Source organism: Halichondria panicea, chromosome 3, assembly GCF_963675165.1.
Source record: "Halichondria panicea chromosome 3, odHalPani1.1, whole genome shotgun sequence".
Classification (NCBI taxonomy): domain Eukaryota; kingdom Metazoa; phylum Porifera; class Demospongiae; order Suberitida; family Halichondriidae; genus Halichondria; species Halichondria panicea.
The window spans coordinates 5502438-5519775 of record NC_087379.1 but is presented as its reverse complement, the minus strand read 5'-3'; the positions used below and the strand labels follow the sequence as shown (position 1 = coordinate 5519775).

General features: G+C 41.1%; 2 protein-coding genes across 5 annotated transcripts; both read right to left on the bottom strand.

Moving 5' to 3' along the window:
• Positions 1-9584, bottom strand: LOC135333672 (uncharacterized). Of its 4 annotated transcripts, none has more exons than XM_064528680.1 (19): positions 9434-9584; positions 7867-9153; positions 7619-7776; positions 6625-6723; positions 6031-6129; positions 5162-5260; positions 4615-4713; positions 3618-3716; positions 3274-3363; positions 3054-3106; positions 2939-2997; positions 2387-2878; positions 2219-2337; positions 1989-2153; positions 1709-1933; positions 1295-1404; positions 1043-1245; positions 878-988; positions 1-458 (listed from the first exon to the last, which is right to left on the bottom strand). In XM_064528680.1, the coding sequence occupies exons 2-19, from the start codon at positions 7967-7969 to the stop codon at positions 130-132; spliced, it is 2712 nt and encodes a 903-aa protein (XP_064384750.1). In that variant the 5' UTR covers positions 7970-9153; positions 9434-9584; the 3' UTR covers positions 1-129. The 4 variants fall into 4 exon arrangements, with proteins under 4 accessions (XP_064384750.1, XP_064384751.1, XP_064384752.1 ...); XM_064528681.1 differs by having other exon boundaries at positions 2219-2331; positions 9434-9582; XM_064528682.1 differs by lacking the exons at positions 7867-9153; positions 9434-9584 and having other exon boundaries at positions 7619-7764.
• Positions 9585-9668: 84 nt separating this feature from the next.
• On the bottom strand, positions 9669-17275 carry LOC135333751 (kinase D-interacting substrate of 220 kDa-like). Its single transcript, XM_064528783.1, has 11 exons — positions 17154-17275; positions 15922-16020; positions 14701-14805; positions 14005-14103; positions 13425-13523; positions 12142-12240; positions 11420-11518; positions 10934-11032; positions 10645-10743; positions 10297-10386; positions 9669-9843 (listed from the first exon to the last, which is right to left on the bottom strand). Exons 1-11 carry the CDS (start codon positions 17262-17264, stop codon positions 9826-9828), a joined length of 1017 nt encoding a protein of 338 aa, XP_064384853.1. The 5' UTR covers positions 17265-17275; the 3' UTR covers positions 9669-9825.
• Positions 17276-17338: the final 63 nt, after the last annotated feature.

Genomic DNA, 17338 nt, shown 5'->3' with positions numbered 1-17338 from the left:
TGACAGTATATAACCACCATAACAATGTGACTCACAATTCATAGTCAGATTACATTATCCAAATAATTACGTGCATTCAAACTCTACTAACCTAAAATACAAATGATACGCTACACATGCATGCATGTACTATGTAAGTTTACTATTCTCTAGGCAATGTTTAAACACATCACTCGCAATGTTATATTTCTTCATTCTTACGAGTAGTTTCAGAAGAGTTCTATAAGTTGCAGCAGCTGGGTTACTCCTCTGCCACAGAGATAAGCACTCCATCATGGCCGTTTGCATGTCATATAAAACTAGGAGCTGCCTCACACTAGCTTGCTGAGAACGATTGAGTCCCAACATCTGAGAGTACATTATCACGTTGTCAAAATGTGCAGCCAAATACAGGAACTCTGTTGTCTCAATCTCGTTGTTGAGTAGAGGGTGTTCAATGTCTATCCTCTCTGCCAGGCCTGTAGTGTGGATAGGGTGAGGGTCAGCAAAGGAAATGGTGTACGTGGATTGCATGCAGCTCGATACAATGACAATACATCTGTGTGAAAGAGTTAGAGCATGATACGCCCACACACTGGAGCACTAAGTACAGTACATGTAGTATGTACAATACAGTGGAAGTGGAAAGGAATATGGCACCTAGCTATTACGCTAGCTTCTTTCGGGAGGTCATAACCAAACTAAAAAGTAGCTCTACATACATTGGCTCTAAGTTTTGGGAGTAGAAAAAAAAAGGAAATTTCGACAAAGACTGTACGTGGATATTAGCAAATTATCTCAGGGGGAAATTAGGGAGGCTTTTGGTTGCCCCCTCTTGGAATGATTATGATGATTATCATAATCATAATCATGATTATGACAATTAATGTACACTCACCGCTGAATCCACTGAGTGTGTGGATGTCCCTGAGTAGACAGTCCACAGCTCTCAACAGATTAGCTCCATTCTCCACCAGGTCAACAAGAGCAACTGTCTCCTCTGACCGGTCTGTACCATTGAGAATGAGAGCTAACACTTGATATTATAAACACACGTTCTCACCTAGACAGTTTCTCAGTTTAACCTTAGCCACCATACAAAGCTGGTGAGATAAAGTCTCCATCTTAGACAGACTGGCTCCCATGTTCTCACTGATGCTCTGTACTGTGCACTCCTCGACAACCCTCCTGGTCACTACAAGGACAGCCTTTATCTCTGTCCGTATGGAGTCAGTGTGACCTGTCAGCTCACTCAGAGAAGATGCCCTTTAGAAAAAAACGATAATCAGACTTCCACTAGACAATTGAGTGGTACCTCAGAGCAGCAGTCATTCTCTCCATCAGAGACACTACACTCTTCACAGTAGAGCCAAGTTGTGTGTCACTCACTGCCAGGGCAGACCTTCTCAACTCATCAGTGGCCTCCTAAACAAATTGGAATGACAATGTACATTATAAACAAAAACTATGTGTGCCTTACTTATACACATGCAATTATGTGCTAATTGAATTAAAAAGGGCCTGCTATAATATCAAGTGGGTAAATTTTAATTTACCAATGGGTACCCACTACACCGCTTCACTGTACAAACTGTGTGTGTATTAATACATGACTGCATGTGCAAGTTGAATCAACAAAGAGGACAAATCTATCAAAGGAGCAAAATTTTGTTTGCCAAAGGTACCCACTACACCATTTCAAGAGGCTACACTGTACAAACGTGAATACCTGTAGTTTAGTAGTATCCACAGCAACTTTGGGGGTGGGTATCAATGATAGATGAACTTTGACCTGTGGCAGGAGTCCAGACAAGGAGATGGTACAGGTGGTTCTCTTGGGAGCATTCTCCTCATGATCAGGGAAGAACCTGCAGATTATCCTGGGAGGGTAGTTGTGGAGATCCTCAGGTCTGAATTTCTCCATCTCAGGCTGATCCACTTCACTACGCGAAATCTGAGAAATGAAGATAATATGATTTTTTAAGAGTATGTTCAGCTTAACATTTTACCAATTCCTTGTCTGGTTCCACAGACCATCCCTGCACTGGGTCAATGTTGAGAGTGGCACACATATCAAAAAACGTCAGCGATTCTTGAGTCGTCCTGTCAATTAACTTTGAAGACACTTCTGGGTAGTCTCGTGGGATCATCACTTTATCAAGTGTCTCCAGAAACTGTAGAATTAGGTGCATTATAAGCACAAAATACACATTTTATCTACGATGTATACAATCCACACCTTAGTATATAAGCTCCCACAGAGACTGGCTACAATGACGGCTAGCCTGTCCCCAGTTGTGTGTGGAGGAGACCGGTAGACTCTGACAGTGTAGAGGTTACTGTCAGTATTGCCTGTACATGTATTAAAGATTATATTTGGAATCAGAAGTCATTCTAAAATCATCACCTCTTTTTCTCCTCCCAATTTTAAAGAAGTTCTTCAGTCGTGTGCCCAGCGTCAGTCTCCCAGTGTTCCCTCCAGGAGGGAACTCTGACCTTCCCTTTTGTACCTCCTGGTACTCGTAAACACTGTTTGAACCAGATCTCTTGGGAGACGAGTCAGCTTGGAGAAAGAGGAGGTCATCAGCTTCTTGTTGGGTGGACACTCGTATATGATGCTCCATCCTCAGGGTCACCTCTCCGTTTAGACCTTCACCAGAGATCAAGTAGGACGGACTGGCAGACTGAATGCCCTCAGGCATAACAAACACATCATTGGAGGCAAGGCTGGGTTGGACTTTAATGACCACAGAGGTCCTTGCTGGGACAGCATTAGCTGGAACAGTCATTTGAACTCCATTATCAAAGTCGGCATGGCCACCACTGGAGGTAAACTCCTTCTCTTGAGGCTTGTCATAAAAAGTGACATCAGGGTGTGCGGAGGTTTGGTGCAGGGGATCTACACAGGAAGTAAAACACACAGAACCATGTGCTGGATACAGCACAAGCACACACTTACATCCAGGTGGTGTGGAGAGGGTTTCCCCTGCTGCCTTGTTCTGGTAGACTGGCTTCTTCCTAAAGTTGACTCACATTCATAAAGCTAGTGACTCAACTGTGCAATAGTCACTCACGTTTCTGTGTCAGTGACAACAGTCCAGTTTCTTGGGAGGACTGGAACACGTGACTGTGTGTGTGTGTGTGTGTGTGTGTGTGTGTGTGTGAGAGCTTATCAGTGAAAATTGATCAACGTACATGCACATATGCTTGTCTAATTCATTTACATGTAGGAACAAAGTTTTAAACCAAAACACACCAATGATCAGTGTATGCAGCATTGAGGCATGGACTCACATGTGATTCAGTAGCTTCCTCCAACAGTTTTATTATTGAAGGGTTAGAGCGACGTGATCCCTTGGCTCTCATCAGAGCAGTCTTTCCACGCTACATTTGTATGATGATCATAGAGATGGAACATACATTGTAAGAGGTAAAGTGGTCTAATGCATATGACGTGTACTTTGCTGACAGAGCAATACTGGCAATGGTAATTGATGTTTATAATAATTATAACATGCAGGTACAAATTGACAGCTCTGCAGGTTCAGTCATTAACTACTGTAGGTGTACAGTACATGTAAAGCTGTTTGTTAAGTATAACTACGCAACTATGTACTCTATAGAGTACATGTGCTCACTTTAGTAGTGCAGAGAGGGGAAGCCCCTGATAAGAGAAGCTCCCTTACAGTATCTTCCTGTCCCCAGTAGGCTGCCCTCATGAGTGGAGTGTACCCATCCTGCAAGAGTGGAGACAGTGACAACACAATATAAATGTACTACAGACATTCACTGCTTTACATTTTCAACCACATCTAAGAGTGAGAACACAAGCACAACAGTCATACGTAAAATTAAAACCGGCTAGTACGACAGTTTAGAGCACCAAAATCAACAGGGAAATGTACATGTACGTATGTCTTACTTACAGTACAACTAAAGTCTATTTGCGTTGAGTTCGACCCCGGAAGTTATGTGGTCAATTATGGCTTCATTTATGCTTTGTGTGGTGGACAAGTAAGTATACCTAGGACTTCTAACGTTAACGAATTTCAATAAAGTATGACAATGTTATGATAACTTTATGAAGGTCAAACTCAACACAAATAGACTTTACATGTACAACGTCATGTATGTATTGTATAATGTACCATATAGCAGGTAATTTTGGGGGGCAAAACATTCGTTATTTAGTCACTTCGTGGATAATATTTTCGTGGTCAGAGCTTCAACCACCAAACCACGAATATTACCTGTTACATTGTATATGGTATTATAGACTACTGACAGACCACATCTAAGGCGCATGATATTTCCAGTACATGGAGCATACCATACCAGGATGTGGTAGCAATACCACCGAAGGAGGGCATAAAGCTCAACGCACCACCATTGGACTTATAAGATACGTACGGCATTTGGTGGTTATTACGGTACGTATATGTATTAATAAGAGGCTGAATGAATGAATCTCATTATAACTGCTGAAGAAGGTTATGACGTCATGGCCTCGTCTGGCATATGCCTAGCTACTAGTGAAATGCCGTTACTTTCAATAATTGTACGTACATGCATTAACGATCAAATGGTCACAAACATGCTGCCTATAGACACATCAGTTTAGTATCAGATACTCGCCTTGTTAGCCGGGTCCACCACGGCTCCTGAGGAGAGCAGCTCTCTAACACAGTCCGTGTGACCATAGCTGGCTACCACATAGAGTGGAGTGTCCCCATCCTACAAGAGTGAGAGATCATAGTAACTTTTGACAACACATCTGTGTGATGGACCATAAATAAAGTAAAGGAATGAGTTATCTTAAAAGGGGCACAAACAAAATGGGCTCTACTATCTATGTGCAACCAAATGTAAATGATCATGTGAGTTACTGCAGTTGCCAATCCCTTTCCTTTACTTTATCTATGAATAGACGTACACTCAGTCTGATCAGCGAGTCATTAAAATGCACAGGGAATGTACCTACAACTGTACGCTGGTGCAAGGTGCTAAGTGTTCAGTAAATTTAAAATGCCAGACACATCGATACAAATTAAGGAATCACACTAGTAATTAAATGTTAATGCCTTAGGGATCTCATGGGGACCACCCACAGCCATCTAGCAAATGATGTGATGGTCACGAATATGCTGCCTATAGACACATCAGTTTAGCATCAGATACTCACCTTGTTAGCCAGGTCCACCACGGCTCCTGAGGAGAGCAGCTCTCTAACACAGTCAGTATGGCCTTCTCTGGCTGCCACATAGAGTGAAGTGTTCCCAACCTGTTAGAGCATAATACAGACAACACATCATGTGATAGACCATAAACAATGTAAAGGAATGGGATTGGCCCCGAGCATACAATGCAACTATCCGTAATGTGTTATATTATTGTAACTTTATTTTATCTTTTGCAGCCTCTATTTTTAAAGTACCTCCCATAACGGACCCTCCCACTAGAGGACAACCTCTCTATAAAGGACACTAGCTATACGGTACCTATTACAATCACTATCTAAAAGCAACCTCCCATGAGCGGACCTTCTTGATTCCGGACAGAGGACAAGCTTCGTGCTCCCAGCTGACCAACTCTGTGCAAAACTGCCTCTTATAACGGACAACCAGGAAACCACACCCACATTGTATGTCCAATAATTTGTAATGTTATTGCTAATTATACTGGCATACCGCAAAGAACGCTTGTTCCCAGCTTCATGTATAGGGTCCATACAGATCACACTATAATTATTTGATATGGCTATAAATGAATGAATCCCACCAGAGGAAAACCTCCGAAAAGAGGCCAAAAGCTCTGCTCCCAAAGTGTCCTTTATTCGGAGGTTCCACTCGTACTGTGCACTCTTATAGCGTACAACATAATTATCAAGGAAATTAGAGTTTTGTCATTAGACACAAATAAGCAAGATAAGCATAAAATTATAGGCAAAACATAATAAGGGTTTCATTTCAGAACATGCGATTATTCCAAATGATGTGATGGTCACGAACATGTTGCCTAGATAGACACATCAGTTTAGTATCAGATACTAACCTTGTCAGCCAGGTCCACCACGGCTCCTGAGGAGAGCAGCTCTCTAACACAGTCAGCGTGACCTCCATACGCTGCCCAATAGAGTGGAGTCCACCCATCCTACAAGAGTGAGAGAATACAGTCAATTTTGTCAACACGTCTGTGTGATAGACCGTAAAAAATTTAAGGGAACGCGAGTATAATATGCAACTATATCCGTTATGAGCTATTATGTAGAAAGACACCCCTTTACTGCATGCTCACGCACAAAACACATTTTCAGACATCCAGTGCAGCAAGTAAAATTATCACATCAGTGTACTACAAAATACATCTTCAAAGGAAATACTGGAACATTAACTGTCAGTGAGTAGATCTGTAGCTAACTCTTGCTCGTCCAGTTACTATATAAAACTACGTTCAGATCTAACATGCAGGAGCTATTATTGAACCTGCCATAATTAGATGGGGTTAGAAAATACCTCTGCAATACATTTCCTGCTTTGGCTACGGGGGCCTAAATTCGAAGGGTGCGTATTTTCGGGTGAGTGCAGTGCATGTAAAATGATGTGATGGTCTGCCTATAGACACATCAGTTTAGTATCAGATACTCACCTTGCTAGCCAGGTCCACCATGGCTCCTGAGGAGAGCAGCTCTCTAACACAGTCAGTGTGACCTTCACTGGCTGCCTCCATGAGTGGAGTCCACTCATCCTACAAGAGTGAGAGTAACTTTTGTAGACCATAAATATAGAAGATCGGCATAATAGAGTTAGTTGCATCTGACGTTATCCACCCACGCACAAAAGTACATAATTACACTAACTCTAACCTTTCAGCAAGCTAGCTAAGTGACGGCAGATAAAATCCACAAACAAAAGTCCCACCCAATTCAATTTTCTATGGGGTTTCTTGTCCACAGTTATTCCGGTGACAAACTATCTATCACCACAGTATGGGGGTTTGCTCCCCCCTTATTGATACTGTAGCCTGAAGTATGGCTGTATGGTGACTGACGACCTTACCATGCACTCATTTAATTGAGAGGTAGACAGAAAATATTTGGGGACCATACTGAAGCATAGAATCAGCGACATCGTAAATTTACATTAGGCCATTCCAACAAAGAACTTAGTTTCTCGTCCTGAGCGCGCATGATTTATGCTTTTACCCCATTATTGACCCAAAATAATAATTATGACATCATAAAAAAAAAATTGAGCCACAAGGCCCATGTGGCTCAGGAAAATAGTTTATTCATGATAATGATATTCATATTAATGGATAATGGTAATTATAAAGAGCTGCCCTCCCCCTGGCAACAGTTTGTACCTCTTTCCTCCCCAAGTCACTTCACTACTGACCCATCCTAACAAAAAACACCAGTAGGCGGTTGACTCTCTGTACAACCAGGCTAGGAACATCAGCCACAGGGAACCAAGATTTCCATTCTAGAATAAAACAAAATTCAGGACTGCATGGGAAATAATTGTCGATCTTGTTCAGTATAATTATATTAGCATGACAGGTAGCAAAAACAGACTTTCACTGTGACACCTTCAGCTTTAATTATTAATACATATATACCCACAAACCAGCTTATAATTACCTCATCTACACTGTTAACATCATCTCCCCTCTTGATGGCATCTTGTAAAGCACTCAAGTCACCAGCCCTGGCAGCATCATGTATGTCCATTTTCCTACTGTACTGTCCATGAAAATGGCTTTGTTTAGACCCCTCCCTTTCCTCTGTCACTTTTATTCCTGTGACCAGAAATCCTGCTGTGACTAAAACATTACCACATTACCAAGTATTGTAAGCACACACATAATAATATACAGCCAACTGTATACCTATGTAGTTTCTACACATCTTATTGTAATACTTGAGTTCTCTGTGTGTCCCCGAGGTGAGGAACACCTTCAAGACTGGGTATGGAATCAGTTCATCATTCATCCCCTCTCTCAAACCACCACACTGTGGAGTCACCACTTCTCCATTCGAACCTCATACGATTCTTGATTTTTCTTTTTTCAAAGTTCAACCACAACTCTAGTTGCATAAGGTATCCATTCACTCACACGCACACCCAGGTTCGGTAACATCTTAGTGATTGCATCATCGTGTGTCAGCGATACCATGAACTTGTAAGAACCAGCCAATGAAATGCTTCTCTGATAACTCTCAATTACTTGTTGCATTGGAGACAATATGGAATGAGTCAAAAACGGCATTGTTGTGATGATAGATGTCTTCAGAGGGTGGCCATTGCTCCAAGCCCAGTCAGCAAATTTGAATAGCTCCAAAGCTTGCGGGTACGAAACACACAGACTGTTGTCTTTCACACAAGGTAGTGGGTCCAAAGGTCGATGGCAGCCTTTGATAGAAAGTTGCTCAAACACTTTGGCTACTGACAGGTTTTGTTTTCACTCGTTAGGTAACCAGTTTGTCTACGATCTTCATTCCATAGTTGAGAGTAGCCATGGCAATGTTGATAAACAGTCTCAATGCCAACTGGAGGGGCTTCAAGCAGTGTACCGTGTGAGATGTAAACGGTTGTAGCTCGTCGAAGCTCGGTTGAATCTGGTAGAAATCCCAACATAAAAGCAGACAGACTGAGAATTGTCCTGAGCACCTGAGTGGATTGTACGTACACACCATTCCTTAGAGATGGAACATCCTCAATAATGGATCGAGCCACAAAATCGTCATATTTGTCTCGCATCAGTTTGCCCAAGTATACATGTTGCTTGTAGCCTATAGTAACGTCAGTTTACCGATTCCCTTGACGTCCCCACACTCGTGTCTTTGGGTTCCGGGATGGAACTCTGAATTTAAGGCTCAATTCCACGTGATGAAGGAGTCAGAAAATGCAGAAAATGTGGAGTAAAATCTTTGAGTCCGTTCCAACTAATTGATTCCTGGACCAGGCCACATTCATAGTACACTCTGGAACCAAGCCGTAGGTTGAAGACGGGGTACGATCTCCATGCATGTCTTGCTACACACACATGTACCAACTCATAGCCATTATTAGTTAGCCTGCCTTTAATTCATTCGAAGAGATTTGTTCGCGTCCATCAAATAATGAGCTGTGGCAGTAGCGCTTGAGACGATTAGTATAAGCTTCACAATCACCGCTGCATGGAGAGGAGTGTTCAGAGTTGTAATAATGGGAAACAGTAGCACATAGTCATGTGACAGAATTCATGTGTATGAGTATTAAATGTCCTTGAGGTCATTGTTATGAGGGGGCTTGTAAGCTAAGCTCTCGTACAATGTAGGCAGGTAGAGGATCACATACTTCTGGCTCACAAATACATCCCTAGCATAAGTTAGGAGCATTCAAATTCTACTCACATGCATGGATCCATCACAAAACAGATTATGTTACGCTACACATGTACTATGTAAGTTTACCATTCTCTTGGCAATGCTTGAAGTTAATTTTTTATTTTCTCATTCTTAGGAGTAGACAAGAGCTTTGTAAGTTGCACCATTCAGGGTCTCTTCTCTTCTTTAATTTGCTGGTTTGGTGATTTGGTAAAGATTGACAATGATATTATTGCTAGTTACACAGTTTTACACAGATAACAGTAAGTTCCCCTAGAATGTGATGATTATGAAGAGAGGATTCCTAATATTGGTACAGCAGTGAATGGAATGTCCAAACTAATCACAAGTGCATCACATAATAGCTATGTAACAATAATGTAAATAATTATTGCACAAGTGAGATTTTTTTTGTTATTAAAATGTGTATCCTAAAACATTATTGGCAAGTTCCTTGGTTCGTCATCAGTACAGTCAAATCACTTGAGTGTGCACCCCTGTATAATTATATAGGGTACAGCATATAATGCACATTGTATTATTTTTGTTGAATAGAAGGTGACATAATTATTGTTTTGTTACTAAGCAACAGCTACTGCTTTTAATTTATACAACTACAATTAAATCATTCGTTTCCATACATAGACGACAGTGCATGTGTGTATACATCTATATATAGCATGCACACATGGCCGGGTGTAAACATTGGATTTAGAGGTGCTTACATTGCACCAGTTTTAGTGCTACAACCACCATCGCCATTCTCATTTGAGTTACACAACCTGGTGTATAGCCTATATGATTGTAACAACTAGGCAAGTGCATGCCCAACATTTCTAAAGTGTACTACTTACAAGTGTAATAGCACCTTTTATTGTTCTGGTAACACGTAGCAGTCACAACTGAAGGTGCTATTGTACATACCAATTGTTAACAGTGTATGGACTCACATGTGATTCAGCAGCTTCCTCAAGGAGCTTCGTTATTGAAGTGTTAGGGGGGTATGATATCTTGGCGCTCATCAGAGCAGTCTCGCCATCCTGTGATGATGATCATATGGAGGGATGAGACGTACATTGTAAGAGGTAAAGTGGTCTAATGCGTATGACATGTACTTTGCTAACAGAGCAATACTGGCAACGATAACTTCATGTTAAGTTATATCTGTTTAGGTACAAATGACAGCTCTGTTCAGTCATTAACTACTGTGAGAGGTATATAGGTGTACAGTATACATGTAAAGCTGTTTGTTAAGTATAACTACGCAACTATGTACTCGATAAAGTACATGTACCCACAATGTTAGTGCAGAGAGGGGAAGCCCCTGATGAGAGAAGCTTCCTTAGTGTATCTACACGTCCCCAGAAGGCTGCCACCATGAGTGGAGTGTCCCCATCCTGCAACAGTGGAGGCAGTGACAATACAATATGAATGTACATTGAACAATACAGACATTCACTAACCGATGATTTTAATTGAAAATGCCAGTAATGTCCATAATTGAACGTACGCATGCAACCAAATGATGTGATGGTCACAAACATAATTATGTTGCCTAGACACATCAGTTCAGTATCAGATACTCACCTTGTTACCCAGGTCCACCACAGCTCCTGAGGAGAGCAGCTCACTAACACAGTCAGTGTGACCTCCCATCGCTGCCCAATAGAGTGGAGTCCACCCATCCTACAAGAATGTGAGCAAACAGTAACTTTTGACAACAAATCTGTGTGATAGACTATTCATGCACTCCTGACCATACACAATGTAAAGGAACGGGATTGGCAACAAGCATAAGCTTTGCACCATAGAACTGGAACACTAACTGTCGGTAGATCTGTAGCTAGCTCATCCAGCTACTATATATAAAACTATTATTGAACCCGCCATAATTAGATGGGGTTAGGGGGCGTATTATTGAGATAGAAAATACCTCCGCAATACCTTTCCTGCTCTGGCTAGGGAAAATTCGAAGGTGGTGTATTTTCAGGTGAGTACGGTACATGTAAAATGATGTGATGGTCACGAACATGTTGCCTATATAGACACATCAGTTTAGTATCAGAGACTCACCTTGTCAGCTAGATCCACCACGGCTCCTGAGGAGAGTAACTCCCTAACACAGTCAGTGCGACCTTGCCTGGCGGCCCACTGGAGTGGAGTCTTCCCATCCTACAAGAGTGATAGAGTTTTGACAACACATCTGTGCAAGAGTATATAAGACTACTCTTGATCTGTGTGGTAGGCCATAAATAAAGCAAAGAAACGGGATTCACCACGAGAATAAAATGACCAGTGATGCGCTATCGTATACATGTATTAGAAAACTGTTTCAAAAGACGCCCCCCTTTATTGCTCACGCACACGTAAAAAAACGTACTCAGACTTCCAGTGTAGTGCAAGACACATAAAATTATCACGTAAGTGCATATCTTCAAAGGAAATACTGGAACATTAACTCTAAGGTATAGATCTATGATCTATAGATCTCTAGTTAGCTATAGCTAGTTTGTTCAGTCTCGTTTGCACCATAGAACTGGAACACTAACTGTCGGTAGATCTGTAGCTAGCTCATCCAGCTACTATATATAAAACTATTATTGAACCTGCCATAATTAGATGGGGTTAGGGGGCGTATTATTGAGATAGAAAATACCTCTGCAATGCATTTCCTGCTCTGGCTAGGGGGGATAAATTGCATTTTCGGGTGAGTACGATACATGTAAATAATTCCTAATGATGTGATGGTCACGAACATACTGCCTATAGACACATCAGTTTAGTCAGATACTCACCTTGTCAGCGAGGTTCACCTCGGCTCCTGAGGAGAGCAGCTCTCTAATAGAGTTAGTGTAACCTCTCATGGCTGCCCCTATGAGTGGAGTGCATCCATCCTACAAGAGTTAGAGCATACAGTAACTTTTTGACAACGCATCCAGAGGTATAAATAACACATTTGGATTATCCTGACAAGTTGTCCTAGCAAAATACCTTTTGTTCTGCCATTACGTGTTATTGGTCAGACACTAAATTACCCATGCAATGTCCTTAGTAATCTCTAGGCTTTAGGAAAGGTAAGGTAATGCTTAGATCATAAAGTAGAAGCTTACCTAGTCGTTTTGTCACTCCGCTACATAGTATAAATATCTAGGCCTCATCTTGTGCATTGAACAAAGACACATGGCTGTTATGAGATCATTATTTTAGCGCGCATGCGCACCATAACTATGACCTTTGGCCTTCAATTTTTGCATGCTAGGACACTATGACCGAGCAAGTACAGTGCAACAACCAAACAGAGTAGATTTTTTTCACATTTTGTGGCATATCTTCTGAAGTAAAAGTGATATGATCTATTTGAGTGCAGGTACTGAAAGTTCAACTATTAGCGCTTCCATTGGACAACCACCTGTTACATCATATGACATCATCACTATGAAATGGCTATCTGAAGATGTGTACCTCCGAAAATATGTTAGGAATAGAAGTAGCTTATTTATTTGAGTTAAGATCTGAAATTTGTTGTGCATGTACCTGAGTATATTGCTCATCTTTTGAGCTTCAACGGAAGTCTGGGCTACTAGTAAGTTCTGAGAAATACCGCATTTTGTTGTTTTTTGGTGGCAAATATGTTAGGAATACAACTTTCGATTTTATGCTAGTTAAGGTCTGATTTTTGAGTAGCATGTACTACAATAGTGTAAAATTCATTTGCACTAACTTACAGGAGCTTAACAAGTCTATTCTTTGCTAGAGCGGCCCTTCTTGTCAAAAATGGTGATTTTGCTCCGTTTTGCTGACGTACGCAATGATATTCATTGATTTGTGACATCACAAATCATCTTGTTGTTATTTGCTACATCCAAAGGTCATGTGATATCTACCTGCAACTACACAGTTGGTGTTGGTCATTCTGTGTCACAGGGGCGTGGCAATTGAGCTTACTACGTAGCCAAATCGTCCCAAAAGTCATAAAAATCACTGTTTTTGACAAGATGGGCCGCTCTAGCAAGAGCCTACTATGTGTGTACCTCAGGGCCATCGTACTAGACACATCAGTTTAGTATCAGATACTGACCTTGTTAACCATGTTCACCACGGCTCCTGAGGAGAGCAGCTCTCTAACACAGTCAGTATGGCCTTTATAGGCTGCCCAATAGAGTGGAGTACGCCCATCCTACAAGAGCGAGAGCATACAGTAACTTTTGACACATCTGTGTGATAGACCATAGATATTAATGGAACGGGATTGGTGAAGAGCATAAAATGCAACTATCTATATGAGAATTTCGGTTTTCTTTCATAAGAAGTAACTTTAATACTTTATACCTTTTCAAATCCTAAAATGTTTTTGTACAGCCGTTACAAGGCAGCCATTGAATGTTTTCATGCTGTTCTTGTATGGATAGAATTTGGAACAGAATTTTCTCTAGGGTAATAGTTTCCCCCTTTCCTCGAAAATATTTCGGGATAGGAAGGTGCAAGGTGAGTGATAATTATTGTAATCAATTTGAATTAAGTACTGCTTTATTTAATTAAGCAAACCAGTAAATCATGTCATATGTTAGTGCCTTAGGGATCTCATTGGGACCACCATCCACAACCATCACTAGCAAATAATGTGATGGTCACACATCACTTTAGTATCACATACTCACCTCATCAGCCCAGTCCATCACGGCTCCTGAGGAGAGCAGCTCTCTAATACAGTCAGTGTGACCTCCACTGGCTGCCTCAACGAGTGGAGTGTTCCCATCCTACAAGAGTGAGAGCATAGACAACATATCTGTGTGATAGAGTCCATAAAGAGCATAAAATGCTACTACCGTATTACTAGAATTTTTTGCGAGCACCAAACATAATTATGCGATCTTTGTGAGGGTTAATTGCATGATCAATTCGCAACAATAAAATCGCAAAACCTAAATTATTACTAGTAAATACAAACGATCCTTGCCAGAACGCAATAGTTAGATCGCAAGGCGTCAAATTTTCTGCTGATTTGGCTCATTCGCAAAGGTCTTTCACCAGTAAAATATTCTAGTAATACGGTATTTATAATTAGCATGCGGCTATGTTATAACTTTATACGTACCTACAACTGTACATGTGTGTATAGTGCTTATAAGAATATTAAAGCTGGTGCATGGTGCTCAGTGTTCAGTAACTTGAAAGTGTCGGCCACATCAATGACTGTATACATACATAATTATTAAGGACATGCAGTACATACACGAGTAAATCATGTAAATTTGTTAGTGCCTTAGGGATCTCATGGGGACCACCCACAACCATCACTAGCAAATGATGTGATGGTCACAAACATGTTGCCCATAGACCGCTCAGATACTCACATCATCACTGGCGTTCACCATGGCTCCGGCTCCTGAGGAGAGCAGCTCTTTAACACAGTCAGTGTGACCTCCACTGGCTGCCACCATGAGTGGAGTATACCCATACTACAAGAGTGAAAGCATAATTTTTGACGACACATCTGTGATAAAGGAAGGGGATTAGCAACAAGCATAAAATGTAACTACCGTACTCTACCGAGATTACGAACACGTCCGAAATTACGCCCACACTCACTTTTGAGTGAAAGTTCCTGCATAGGCTATTTGCCTCGAGAATACGCCCACCAGGAAGTGAGATAAGAAAAGGTTTAGCACGCGCAGTTTATTGTGTAAGATGGTTAGCTCTGAATAATATTATAGCTAGATCCAATAATTTTTTTTATTTGCAAGTATAAGAGATAAGGACAATCTTCTCTGAATCTCTAGCTAACATGCATGCAGTGTCAGACAAGAAACAACCTTCTAATGCAGAATCTTGACTTGTATACTTTACGCATTACCATTGTGTATTCAAGAACTGGCAGGCCTCAGACGCAGACAGAAGAGACTAATGACTGGGCGTAATTTCAAGGCAAACACCTGGGTGGGCTTAATTTCGAGACAAATTTAACTACTGTTTTCGAAATTAAGCCCATCCCACCTGTAGTTGCTTTGTAGCATACAATTAGGGTGGGCGTAATCTCGGTAGAGCACGTACGGTATATCCGTGATGCGCTATTATTACTTTTAGTTTTCATTTTTTGCAGTCTCTACTTAAAAAAGTACGATATATGCAGCCAAGTTGACGCAATATAAACAAGATAAGTACCCAAAACATAATAATGGGTGTTTCTTAACAAAATGCAATGTAAATGATCACGTGAGTTACCAATCCCTTTATCTATGAATAGACATACACTCAGTCTGGATCAGTGGTAGTTAAGACATTAAATTAATGCACAGGGGAATGTAATTATCAGATACAACATTACTGCATGTACATGTATGTACAGTGCCTATATAATTATTATCAGAACAATTAAAGCTGGTACATGGTGCTCAGTGTTCAGTAAATTGAAAATGCCGGCCACATCAATAACTGTGTACAAAGTAAAATCATGTCAATGTTAGCTAGTGCCTTAGGGATCTCACAGGGACCACCCACAATCATCACTATAGCATAATATATGATGTGATGGTCACGGACATGCTAGACACATCAGTTTAGTATCAGATACTCACCTTGTTAGCCAGGTTCACCACGGCTCCTGAGGAGAGCAGCTCTCTAATACAGTCAGTGTGACCTCCACTGGCTGCCCAATAGAGTGGAGTACATCCATCCTACAAGAGTGAGAGCATAATAATACAGTAACTTTTGACAACACATCTGTGTGATAGGCCATAAATAAAGGAAGGGGATTGGCATTATTTACTATAATAGAGTGGTTGCATCTGACGTCGTCCACCCAAAACACACGAAAGTAAGTAACACTAACTCTAACCTAGCCTCGATTCCAGGCCGATTAAAATACGGCCTGGTACTTATTGCATGGTGATATGTGTTAGTTTATTCACCAGAAAATCTGGGGAATCTTCTTTTTTCTTTCTCTCATCTATTTTCTAACTTTGTACATCAGCTTAGCTCTCTATTGCGTTGTTCCAGAAGGTTTTCACACTAGTTTGAAGCCAGAAGAGGCTCTCGTCTACCTCTATGACGATTGTATGGTCAGGATGTCTTACCTTGGATCTGTACAGGCTATGCATGAGAAGTGTATGGTGCCTCAAACTGTTACTCGCGAAGACAACCCGGCTATAGGACCATCCTAGATGTAGATGAGAGCCTCTTCTGCATGTCTAAGCCTTCTAAGACGGCATAAGCCACAGCTTCACAGAACTCAGTCATGGAGATAAAGTATTACGGAACATATTCTTAGTAAACGGACTATAATTTACTAAGGTTTTACGTTCGTAGTCCGATTACCCATATTCTGGGTAATTTGAAGCGCATGCGCACTATCACCCCTGCAATAGGTACCAGGCCATATTTTAATCGGCCTTGAATCGAGGCTAACTCTAACCCTAAGCAAGCTAGCTCATAGTTGAGCGACAGCAGATTAAAATCCACATACATGCAATAGTCCCATGCATGCACCCAATTCAATTTGTCCACAGTTATGTATTCAGCATACAAAGATGACAGTGCACATGCATCAACTATCTTCATCACAGTATGGTTCTGAAGTGGTTTGCTACCTCATTACTGATTATTTTATGTAGCCTGAAATACGGCTGTATGGTGACCGACGACCTTACCTCTCATTTGAGAGGTAGACAGACAATATTTGGGGACAAAATAAATTAAAGCAGGAATCATAAATTCGTCGATGTCGTCGTATAATTATTGTATATTAATCGGCATGACAGCTAGCAAAAACATACTTAAGCTCTATATACATACCTACAAACCAGCTTACCCTATCCACACTTAGTCTAGCATTGTTGACATCATCCCCCCTCTTGATGGCATCTTGTAAAGCAGTCAAGTCACCAGCCCTGGCAGCAATGTGTATCATATGTATGTCCATTTTGTTTGATAGTAGCCACACCCCTTTGATTTGGACCCCTCCTTACTGACATCCAGCATGCATGCAAAATGTTA